General features: G+C 43.8%; 1 protein-coding gene across 2 annotated transcripts in view; it reads right to left on the bottom strand.

Moving 5' to 3' along the window:
* Positions 1–12,747, bottom strand: part of ARFGEF1 (ARF guanine nucleotide exchange factor 1) — a 189,811-nt gene that overhangs the window by 89,165 nt on the left and 87,899 nt on the right. For both annotated transcript variants that reach the window (XM_073679428.1, XM_073679429.1), the window contains exons 10-13: positions 9,801–10,035; positions 6,092–6,191; positions 5,860–5,999; positions 2,999–3,107 (exon numbers count right to left, since the gene is read on the bottom strand). In XM_073679428.1, the coding sequence (XP_073535529.1) occupies positions 2,999–3,107; positions 5,860–5,999; positions 6,092–6,191; positions 9,801–10,035 (584 nt within the window). The remainder of the gene's footprint in view (positions 1–2,998; positions 3,108–5,859; positions 6,000–6,091; positions 6,192–9,800; positions 10,036–12,747) is intronic.

Raw genomic sequence — 12,747 nt, 5'->3', positions numbered from 1 at the left:
GCCTGAAATTCATGGGGTCACGCCAATATTAGACATGACCGCCATGAATTTCTAGTAAAATATTTAAAAAAAACACAAACACCCAGAAAAAAGTCCTTTAATTGAAATAAACACACAATTCTTTATTGTTCTAAATTAAACCATACTTACCATCACACCCATTCCAGCTGAAGCCAACGATCTCCTGCAATAAAAGAAAAATAATAAAGCAACCTCATCCTTACCTTTCCATGGTTCCCAGGACAGCTTCAGCTCTGCTACATCGAGATGACAGGCTGGACCGCAGCAGAACGCTGCCATCCAGCCTGTCATCTTGCAGACACTGAGAAGCGCAGGCATGCTTGCGCTCCTCAGTGTCTGGCTGTGACGGCATCCAGATGAGCCGAGTCTCTCACGCTCACCGCATGAGCAGGAGAATTCTCCCACGCTGTCAGTGACGTGCATGAGGTGAGCTGAGTTCATTGTCGGCTCATCTGGATGCCGTCACAGCCAGACACTGAGGAGCGCAAGCATGCCTGCTCTTCTCAGTGTCTGCGGGATGACAGGCTGGATGGCAGCTTTCTGCTGCGGTCCAGCCTGTCATCTCGATGTAGCAGAGCTGAAGCTATCCTGGGAACCATGGAAAGGTAAGGATGATGTTGCTTTATTATTTTTCTTTTATTGCAGGAGATCGTTTGCTTCAGCTGGAATGGGCGTGATGGTAAGTATGGTTTAATTTAGAACAATAAAGAATTGTGTGTTTATTTCAATTAAAGGACTTTATTCTGGGTGTTGTGTTTTTTTTAATTTTGACTATGGGGTTAGTAATGGGGGTGTCTTATAGACGCCTCTCCATTACTAACCTGGGCTTGATGTCAGCTGGCATTATAAGCTGACATCAACCCCAGCCCTATTACCCCACTGCCACCGCTACAGGGCAGTGGGAAGAGCGAGGCTAAGTGCCAGAATTGGCGCATCCGATGGATGCGCCATTTCTGGGGCAGCTGACGGCTGGTGTTTCTAGCCTGGGAGGGGGCCAATATTCATGGCACCCTTCCTGGGCTATTAATATCAGCCCCCAGCTGTCTGCCTAGCCTTTACTAGCTATTAAAATAGGGGGGACCCCACGTCATTTTTTGGGGGGGTCCCCCATTTTAATAGCTAGTAAAGGCTAGGTATTCAGCTGGGGGCTGATATTAGTAGCCTGGGAAGCTCCGTGGGTATTACCCCCTTCCCAGGCTTCAAACATCTGCCCCAGCCGTCTGCTTTACCTCCGCTAGAGACTAAAATTACGGGGAACCCCACGCCAATTTTTTTTTAATAAATCCTTTATTTTAACACTAAATGACAAGTACAGTAATCAACACTACCACTGTACTTATTATATATGTGACTGACATGTTTCTATCTATCTAATCTATGTGTGATTCTCTATTCTTTCTATTCTAAATTGTCGGGTACCGCTGCTGAATTGCCTGCCGGCTTTTTTAAAGAGACGGTGCATGAAAACACTATTATTTTTTTTAATAAATCCTTTACACTAAATGACAAGTACAGTAAGCAACACTGTCACTGTACTTCATATATATGTGACTGACATGTTTCTATCTATCTAATCTATGTGTGAAGCTCTATTCTTTCTGTTCTAAATTGTCGGGTACCGATGTATGCCGCTGCTGAATTGCCGGCTTTTCATGTTTCACTGTGAGCAATGTTCCCATCGATTTGGGCAACCACCTCCCCCAATACATTCTACATTATTCTTAGTTGTTTTCCTTCATGTAGAATTAACCTACAAGGAAAGAAAGGGTTTATTTTCATTCCGATATTTGTGTCCCATTGACTTGCATTGGTTTCCGGTATCGGAATCGGCGATATCCGATACTTTTTGGGTATCGGCCCGATCCAATCCGATCCGATATTTCCTGATATCGGAAGGTATCGCTCAACACTACACATAGGTGAATGCCCCATAGTGCCTCCGACGCTTTTTATCTGGCGAATCCTCAGGGGAGAAAGAACCAAAAATCGAAAGGGGTCTGGTTTATCAGACGTTACGGCTGAATTTGAGAATTTGTTACCTATACCTTAGCTGGTCACTTAAATGTGTTGTTGTCTCCGTACATTTTTGTGAATGGAGCCTGAGGGCTCTTTCGGTTTTTGTTTCTGTCATTTTATGTGGTGTATGGTCTGTGCATATGGTTTTTAGCCTGAGGGCTTCTTTTAGAAATATCTTATTAAAAGTTATATTTTATATTACGCTCTACCTTGCTGACTTTCAACTACTGTAACTAAGTCCTACTGGAACGTGAAGGCTTTGTGCACATCATGTCATGATCATTCCATCAAACAGGTCGTGATAAGGGCCCTCTGATATACACAATGTATGTGGCCCCTGTCAGGTAAATGGAGCCCCACTTACACATTTGGTGTATGCAACAAATGTAGGGCTGAAAGCGTGATGTGAGCGGACGTCAACGGATCACTGATGCCATGTCCTCCACCTGGATAAGGTCTCCGCAGGCTTCGGGAGACGGGCGACTTCACCTCCAGACCCTGCACATAAGAGATGACTACACTGCCATTCTCTAGTGCAGGCATTTTCGGGCAGAGGGTCAACTGTTGGAGCTTAGGGTGGTCTTCCTACTCTCTTAGATGGGAATTGGATGTTTCGCCCCCAGCAGTTCGCCCCCGGGTACATTTCATCCCCAGCATTTGGCCCCCAGGATGTTTTGCCCGGCACATATCTCCCCCAGTTCGCTCCGGATGTTTCGCCCCGCGAAATGTTCGGGGGCGAAACGTGCGGGGGCGAATCTTCCTGGGGGCGAAATGATGGGGGCGAACTGCTGGGGGCGAAACTTCCTATAACCCTATTAGATACATTGTGAAAACCCTCCTAAGGCAGTTTAGCCATTCCGACCATTCAATAAAGTGACACCTACTAAAACCCAGATTAAAGAAGTCTCCCACATAAACCATCCATCCTAGCAGATAATTTCCCATGTACGGGTATCCTCACCAAGGGTCGTCTGAGAGTTCGGGTTCACGTACAAGTCTTTACTCCACTCCACCATGCATTTTAAAATGGAAACCAGGCACTCCAAGCCTTTCTTCCTCAGGCTTAATTCCTAAAATGGAAAAAAATAAATGCATTACCGGTTGTAAAAACACCATCACTCTGTAACAAACACATGCACATTACTGTCAATTTCATCTCCAGAAATCACTCTGCCGTTCCATTAACCTCCCTTCAAGCCGCCATTAACACGGTAATTAGTCTGTCTGATATCATGTACAGAAAGGAAAGGCTGATCCTGAAACAACTGTCTGGATTTCTACATAAACGTAATCTGTCACAATTTCTCAGTAATTTTTTTTTAGGCTTTTTGCCTAATTCGCTTCGGGGGAAGATATAATAGGACAAAAGCTTTGCAATCATTTTATTCTTTCTAGTATGGGGCACCTCCTTACATCGGGGCTGTGATCCCTGGACAGCGCTATCAGTTATACATGATATCCTCTCTAGGAGGACCGCACTGTCAGAGTGCAGAAAAGAAGTAAAAGGACCGAGTGGCACCGCTCCCTTTCCTCCATGGTTGTGCTCCCGGTAGTGCGGGGACCTGAAGAAGCCCCCAGTCCTGCTACACAGGGAAAGGCATTAAGGGTAAATTCACATGGGATGGAACTGCCACCACTTTAATCTGCAGATTCACACCAGTAAAATCTGCATTGGATAATGCCGGCAGATAAGTGGATGAGATTTTAGAAATCTTATTCATATGCAGTTGACTTTTTTCCTGCTCAACATGTTCATTTTCTTGAAGATTTGTCACATATTTCATATGTAGATGGTGTGAAATCACCAGTAAAAATCTGTATACGGATATCGCTATAGTTTTTTTTTTTTGAAGATTTGTAATAAAAATCTATGGTGGAAAGTTTACCAGATTTTCTCAGATTTGGCACCGATATGCCATCACAGTGTAAGATTAAAATAACCCTTTCAATGGGGAAATCCAGCTCACAAAATTATTTTGAAAACAGCTTAGGTGGTTATAAATTAACAAAATAAACCATATTAACCTCGCCGACCCACCATTCCTCCACGGTCTCTACTTCCTTCTCCAGAGATGACAGCGCCACCGATGTCATCAGCGTAGCCAATCAAAAGCTGTGGGTCACCACTGTGATCACTGACTGTCACTTATGGGGGCTTTATCGCTGGAGGAGAAAGCAGAGACCGCTTTGGACCCTGGGAGCATCAGAACCAGAGCAGCAGGGAAATTCCAGAAACATTGTAACCAGAGTAGCAGGAGGACGCCGGAAGTATCAGAACCAGAGCAACGGTGAGCAGGGGGATCCCAGAAGCATCGGAACCAGAACAGAGGTGAGCAGGGGGACCCCAGAAGCATCGGAACCAGAGAAGTAGGGGGGACCCCGAGAAGCATCGGAACCAGAGCAGCGGGGAGCAGGGGGACCCCAGAAGCATCAGAACCAGAGCAGCGGGGAGCAGGGGGACCCCAGAAGCATCAGAACCAGAGCACCGGGGAGTAGGGGGACCCCAGAAGCATCAGAACCAGAGCAGCAGGGAGCAGGGGGACCCCAGAAGCATCAGAACCAGAGCACCGGGGAGTAGGGGGACCCCAGAAGCATCAGAACCAGAGCAGCGGGGAGTAGGGGGACCCCAGAAGCATCAGAACCAGAGCAGCTGGGAGCAGGGCTCCCAGAAGCATCACAACCAGAGTAGCAGGGAGCGGAGCGACCCCAGAAGCATCAGAACTAAAGCAGTAGGGGGACCCTGAGAAGCATTGGAACAAGAGCAGCGGGGAGCAGGGGGACCCAGAAGCATCAGAACCAAAGCAACGGGTAGCAGGGGGACCCCAGAACCATCGGAACCAGAACAGAGGGGAGCAGGGGGAAAATAGAAGCATCAGAACCAGAGCAGCGGGGAGCAGGGGGACCCAGAAGCATCAGAACCAGAGCAGCAGGGAGCAGGGGGACCCAGAAGCATCAGAACCAGTGCAGCAGGGAGCAGGGTGAACCCAGAAGCATCAGAACCAGAACAGCGGGGAGCAGGGGGAACCCAGAAGTATCAGAACCAGAGCAATGGCAGCAAAGGGAACCCAGAAGCATCAGAACCAGAGCAGTGGGACCGCAGAAGCATCAGAACCAGAGTAGCGGGGAACAGGGGGACCCCAGAAGCATCAGAACCAGAGCAGCGGGGACCACGGGGACCCCAGAAGCAACAGTACCAGAGCAGAGGGGAGTTGTTGAGGGGGGGGGGGGGGTCTCTAAAAACAGCGTGACCATTGCAGCAGGGGGGTGCTGGAAGCATAGGAACCAGAGCAGCGGGTAGCGCTGGGACCCCAGAAGCATTGGAACCAGAACAGCTGGGGGACCTAGGAAGCAAAGGAACCAGAGCAGCGGGGCACACTGACAGTATTGGAACCAGAGTGCGGGGGGTGATGCATCGGTAAGGCGAGTTTAGCTTCTTTTTTACTATATTATAACCTTCTAAGCAATTTTCAACATTATATTGCCGAGCTGGATAACCCCTTTAAGAACTTGTGACTGTTAATCAAAGCACAATATTTTAATTGTGACCTTCTAGCCATTGGAATATGCCCAATAAAATTAAGTAGTTGGTTATCTATGGCTAAACATATTTTTCTTTCCACCATATTTTTCTCTGGAATATACAAGGCACAAGAAATGCATCATTAACCGACCTTCACATAAAATTAAAAACCCATATGGAAATGCTCTGCAGGCATCCAGATAAAAATGACTAGAAAATTAATAGAAATCCTTAGATTTGAAGCGTTTGGCCTAAAAACGTCAAGTGCAGGAAAAATTATATATTAACTAGCAATTACATACCTGAACATTTGACATGCCAAGTTCCTGACTGCCTCTTCCTTGAGCAATCTTGGAGAGATCATTAACCAATCTTTCAAAGATGTTTGCTGCGTTCAGGTCACAGTCGTAGTTGACGTAAATATCCACCACGCTTTGTGCGTCTGTAAGAGATGAGGTGCCAAGCGGATCAGAACCAGTCATACTCTCACCATACACAACAGGGATGGGGGTAGGAGGAACGGGCATTTTATACCTGCACAGATTCTTGTCAAGGTCTGAATAACCATCCATTTGTGATCAAACGAACTAGTTGATGTTTCCAGAATATAAAGGAAGATTTCTTTGAAGAAAACCTGAAAGAAGTGAAAAAACATGCATTTAGAAACCATACAATGTAACCCAGAGTTATGTCATGTATTCATATGCAAATATAAATTATATTACATCATTGCAATGCAGAAATGACCCAACAATGACAGGGATTTATAGTCATCATTCCACATTTTACATTACAATCCATTCCCACAATTATGGTTCAGCTACAACAGAACATAGATTAAAGGGACGACGTCAGCACAGGTTGGCCGTTTAAACCAAGTCCCTGGGCTACAGCGGTGGGAAGGTGTATATAAATGATTGGCCGCACCGTGAAGCACCGAGCGCCTGTACTTGGTTTGAACAGTCACTCTGTGCTGAAGGGGATGCATGGCAATAAACCCCCCAACCCCAATTTTCTCAGCAGTTGTGACCCCAACATAAAATAAGGTATACTCTGTGGGCTGTGGTTTAGGCTGCCTGGCAGTCATGTGTCTTGACAACAATTTGACAAGATATATACAGGTGCATCTCACTAAATTAGAATATAATCAAAAAGTTAATTTATTTCAGTTTTTCAATACAAAAAGTGAAACTCATATTATATAGCGTCATTACAAGTGTTTATTTCTATTAATGTTGATGATTATGGCTTACAGCCAATGAAAACACAAAAGTCATTATCTAAGTAAAATAGAATAATTAACAAAAAACACCTGTAGAGGCTTCCTAAGCATTTAAAAAGTTAACTTAGTCGGTTTCAGTAGGCTCCACAATATAGGGGAAGACTGCTGACTTGACAGATGTCCAGAAGGCAGTCACTGACACACTCCACAAGGTCCCAGAGCTCCAATTTTCATTTGGAAATCAAGGTCCCAGAGTCTGGAGGAAGATTGGAGAGACACACAATCCAAGCTGCTTGAGGTCTACTGTGAAGTTTTCACAATCAGTGATGGTTTGGGGAACCATGTCATCTGCTGGTGTAGGTCTACTGTGTTTTATTAAGACCAAAGTCAGCGCAGCCGTCTACCAGGACATTTTAGAGCACTTCATGCTTGCTCAGATCTTCAGACCTAATGCAGTACCAGGATTCAGCAAAACCATATAACAAAGATGGCGGCTATACAGGTGCAAAATACTGATAAGACAATCACTCACAACCTACCATTTAATGGAGGGGGTGATTGCTTAGTATTAAGATCGCACACAAAGAGGCTTGTATAGGGCGCTGTTCACACTTGGGTAGTGCACATCATCTGGCTTACAGCCTATTAGTTACACCCACACTATTAGATTAGGCGGGCTGTCCAGTGCTGTCCAAGTGCACCCCACGAGAACAGACACCCTAGTTTACAATGTCAGCAATGATGGGCCTGGCTGCACCCTGGAATAAAAAAGGGCAAAAATTAATAATATATATATATAATATATATATAGAGGATCTATTATAAAGAATCTATGGAGTATTGTCAAGAGGAAGATGAGACCCCAGACCCAACAATGCAGACGAGCTAAAGGCTGCTATCAAAGCAACCTGGGCTTCCATAACACCTCAGCAGTGCCACAGGTTGATCGCCTCCATGCCACGCCACATTGATGCAGTAATTGATGCAAAAGGAGCCCCGACCAAGTATTGAGTGCATTTACTGAACAGACATTTCAGTAGGACAACATTTCGGATTTTAAAATCATTTTTCAAGTGTTCTAATTTACTGAGATAATGACTTTTGTGTTATCATTGGCTGTAAGCCATAATCATCAACATTAACAAACACTTGAAATAGATCACTCTGTTTGTAATGATTCTATATAATATATGAGTTTCACTTTTTGTATTCAAAAACTGAAATAAATAAACTTTTTGATGATATTTTAATTTAGTGAGAGGCACCTGTATGTACAAATTCACAGGAGAACCATGAGGGGCATCAGGATCTTCAGCAGATCACTGACCATCAAGACAACCCATCGGCGCCCGCCCATTGCATCACCAGGGCATTTGGAATGGCATGTCTGTGGTGGGCTTGAGCTCTGTGTGTATACCACAGCAAGCATGTCACAGCCAGTCTGCAGTCTCCCCCATTATTCATGTGCTGTAAACCTGCATGCATTATCTACCAACTAGCAATGGTCTATATTAGCGTGTCTAAACGAAGAGATGTGGCGCAGCTAGGTGACCATTCTGACCATGACAAATGGTGGTGCCCAGGCAAAACTATGAACTGGCAGGCCGTAGCGTGGGTTGCCAGTGCCCGGGGCAAGGCGAATATATTGTGCCCCTTAACCCATTGACTGTTAGCACTCCTCGAATCTCTTCCACCAGTCCAGTACTGAACTCTTTATACCCCGAGCAGATGTATTATACAGCATATTAAGAAAAATACTGATCTTTACCCCATTCATGCCGCAGCCCTTTTCCATTTTTGCATTTTCATTTTTTGCTCCTCATATTCACTAAATGCTAAAACTGACCTGCCATTATGATTCTCCAAGTCATTACGAGTTTGTAGACACCAAACATGTATATGTTCTTTTTTATTTGAGTGGTGAAAAAAATCCAAAGTTTGTTTTAAAAAAAAAGGTGCCATTTTCCAAGAACCGCAACGTCTCCATTTTTCGGGATCTGGGGCCGGTTGAGGGCTTATTTTTTGCACTTAAGCTGACGTTTTTATTGATACCATTTTGGGGTAGATACAATCTTTTAATCGCCTGTTATTGCATTTTTACTGCAATGTTACGATGACAATAAAAAGTAATTATGGCTTTAAGATTTTTTTTTATCGTTACGCCGTTTCTGATCTGATTAATTATTTTTTATATTGATAGATCAGGCAATTCTGAATGGGTCGTCGATGGGCAGAGCCAACAATGCACGAGTTAAATGCCGCTGTCAGAGTTTGACAGTGGCATTTAACTAGTTAACAGCCGCGGGTGGATTGCAACTCCACCCGCGGCTGTTGCGGGCACATGTCAGCTGTAAGAAGCAGCTGACATATGCCCAGAAAAGTGCGGGCTCAGCGCCGGAGCCCGCACCAAAGGGGGGGACACGGCATGCTCAGTACATGTACGGCGCATGTCGTGAAGGGGTTAATATTGTTTCACCCTCTATTTTCTTCTACTTTTCCTAAAACCAGAAATAAAAGTAAAAAAATAAAAAAATAAAAAAGGTTCTACATTTTTTTTTTTACATTTATACATCTTGTTACTGTAACCATTTTATTACCCTAGCCCTAATGATAAACCTAACTATAGCCCTAACCCTAATTATGGTTAGAAAATGTAAAACCGTAAAAGTAGCTCTTACTAATGAACACAGTGAGTGAATCACCATGCTTTATGGACGGCACTCCACTCCAACAAAAAGCGGTAATTGGCGGCACCACTCATTTGACAGTGGGAATGGGTTTTTGGGGAGATCAGGTAGAGGGGTGTCCAAATTTTGAGCTTCAATAGATTTTGGCGTTGTATATTGAAATTGCACCTTAGGCTGCAGTCACATCTTGTTTGCTGTGACAGGAAAGCTCCTAGTGTATATAGTTTATTGGATACATTTGGCGATCAGTATTGTCTCTTTTGTCTCCATGTGGCCAATTTTGCGGTATTAATTAGCACACATATTATATTAATTAGCATACATATTACCTTACCTCAATCTGCATCTTTAAGTGTAATTTGAAATTTGATAACAGCGTTAAGAAAATAGAAAGAGACAACTCAAAGACTTCAGGGACGGAGGATACACCGTTTTTAGAGAGCGCAACGCAAAGGTACTGCTTGATTGCATTGATGAACATCTCGTTGGTCTTGAAGACAGGGCCTGCATTCTGCAGGATCGACAAGAGCAGCTGCAGCGATAAAACCTTTGAGCGCAACTCATGGGACCTAGGATGAAGCAAAGTAGGGTTATATCCTAAGAAACAAGGCATAGTCATCGCCAAAGTTTCAGATCTATAAGCTTGCAGTATATTTGCTTTGTGGATATGAAGCACTATTTGGTCACATCCTGAGTCGCTGGTGATTTACTCCGCATTATTGGTAGCAGTTTACCATTACTATCCCCAATGGACGGCCCCAATGTTTATATGAAATGTGATGTGAAGCTGCAAAGCAACATTTCGGCATACAAATGAGAAACATCACAGCTCTGTGGCTTTCCAGCTGTGCAGAACAAATCCATTGTATGCGCACAGCTCTCCTGCGCACAGATACCCTAATGCAGCACATCAAACGGATCATGTGGGAAAAGGGAACAATCAGCAGAAACATTTCACAATATGCTGGGAAAAGACCCCAAGCATCAAAAGAGCTTCCCAGTGCCTCAAAAAACTAACATGCTACCAAGAGAGAAAATAGGGCCATATAACAAGATGAGAATTGGGCAAAGCGTCAATCGCTTTCAGTGGCACAATAAAAATTACAAAAAAATAAGAATAATTTTCTAGAGTAGCATTGGGTCCCTTAGCGTGGGTCTTATACACATACCTACATAAGAGCTCCACGTTGCACGGAGCAGTCACGCAGCACACAAATTTAGGACTGTCCCTCTGTAGAAGCAGATGTGTCGTCAATTTTCACAATACAAACTGCACACTTTACTGGATAACTCTTAAACGTGAGGCTGGTATATTTACTTTGAAAATCCACATCTGAATGGCAGTACAGTCCGGCCTGATCTCAAAATGAGCATTTTAGGAGTCCAGGTCTAGCTGGACCCAATAAATGCTCATCTTCATACCAGAATTATTTAGCCATTTTGATATGAATTTTACATAGTAAGTACATTAGCATCATCGGGCAGATGAGATCTAATTAACAATGTATGCAGCCTTTATTGTGGAATCTGATAACAAATCTGCTGTATCCCCTTGTAGCGCAGCACGGCACTGACCCTACTGTAAGATAGTGTAGTAACTGATGCCCGATCTACTGTTTCACCGATGATCAGTGCTTTATATAAACCTGGAAATATTTCAGATAATTGAATTGTGAACTATTACATGCCTGTTAAATATGTCCTGAACTCCTCTTTTCAGATAAGTAAATCATATAAAAGCGTATCATTTTATGTAGAGGAAAAAAGATGCGGCATCTTGTGAAATATTTATTCAGCAAAGAACAATTCTTGGGCGAGTTAAAGCGTGAAGTAATTCAGATGTGAAGAAATCCAAGAGACGGGTGAAGGTGTTTAAGACGGCAGAATGGAAATGACTAACACAGGCATTGTATAATAGAGCCAGGTGATTGCGCCAATGTTACTCTTCTGGATTTTCAAATGATAAAAGCTTTATGTAGTATAGCGCTACAATCTGATCACCTATAGCAATATTAATAATTAGAACAAGATACTTCTACATATTTTTTCTCCCAAAAATTTTTTCTTTTACGACAGTACATTTTTTTTGGTCCTTAATTATTGGGTAACCTCTGTTAAAGGGGTATCCTCAAGAATAAAAGTTATCCCCTACCCCTATACCATTCCAGATCGTTGGCGGTCTGATCGCTGGGACCTCCACTGATCCCAATAACTGTGTGAATGGAGCGGAGGTCAATCATGAGCACTGATGCTCCATTCACTCTTATGGGAGTGCCGCTGAGCTCGGCTGGTCTTCGGCATTCCCTTAGGAATGAATGGAGCAGCAGTGTGCATGATCGACCTCTGCTCCATTCACACATGGCTCTTTAGACCCCTGGTACTCGGGATCCATGGAGGTCCCAGCAGTCGGATACACAGCGATCAGGAAATTCTCCCCTATATTTGCTGTGTAAGTCTGAATAAACAAAACTGGTTCATCCATAGGGCTCAATTCATTAAAGAGAGGTAAAAAAAGTGCCCTTTTCACCTCCCCGTGGAAATATAAATTAGTACTGCATCCTTTTATGTGCATAGACAAGTGTGGAGTAGTCAGTGGTTAGCATATGGCTACAGAGTGACTGCACACAGGGAAATATTCCCAACGTACATACCACCAATAAGGCTAAATACCCAGGTGTGAATGGATCCTACAAGAAGTTCTAATGTAGTTACATTTAGATTCTATTATAGATGAGAGAAAAAAGCTTAAGAATAAATATTCTGATGAAGGTTGAAGCTGCTCACAGACGTCTGTACACAATCCGGATCTTCAAGGCTAATGATAAGAGATGCATTAACGTTCCTCTAGTTGATGAAATACATTTCCACAGGATAAAAGACCATGGCGGTTGCTAAGTGATGATTACAATGGTTTCCTATCTCAGGTGTGAGCCATAACCCTGCAATCAGCGAGTCCTATTATTTACAGCACAGCCTGCAGCGCGGCCTGACACGGCATTATCTGCAATCACCGTATAAACCGTAATAAACGGCAGCACAATAACTGCTATTTTACTACATCACATTCTGTCAATCAGAACAGTCTGCACTGCCGGGAAACGGAAACTACAGCATAAACATACAGGCTACAGGGGCGAGAATGGAGATGACCAGCGAGGGGGCTCCTGTGACATCTACAGTCATGGCCAAAAGTTTTGAGAATGACACCAAAATTATATTTTCACATGATCTGCTGGCCTCTGGTTTTTATTAGTGTTTGCCTGATGTTTATATCACATACA

Source organism: Phyllobates terribilis, unplaced genomic scaffold (assembly GCF_046119375.1).
Source record: "Phyllobates terribilis strain yellow unplaced genomic scaffold, ASM4611937v1 Scaffold_4__5_contigs__length_816908805, whole genome shotgun sequence".
Lineage (NCBI taxonomy): Eukaryota > Metazoa > Chordata > Amphibia > Anura > Dendrobatidae > Phyllobates > Phyllobates terribilis.
The sequence above is the reverse complement of the archived record's forward strand: the minus strand, read 5'-3'. Positions and strand labels throughout refer to the sequence as shown.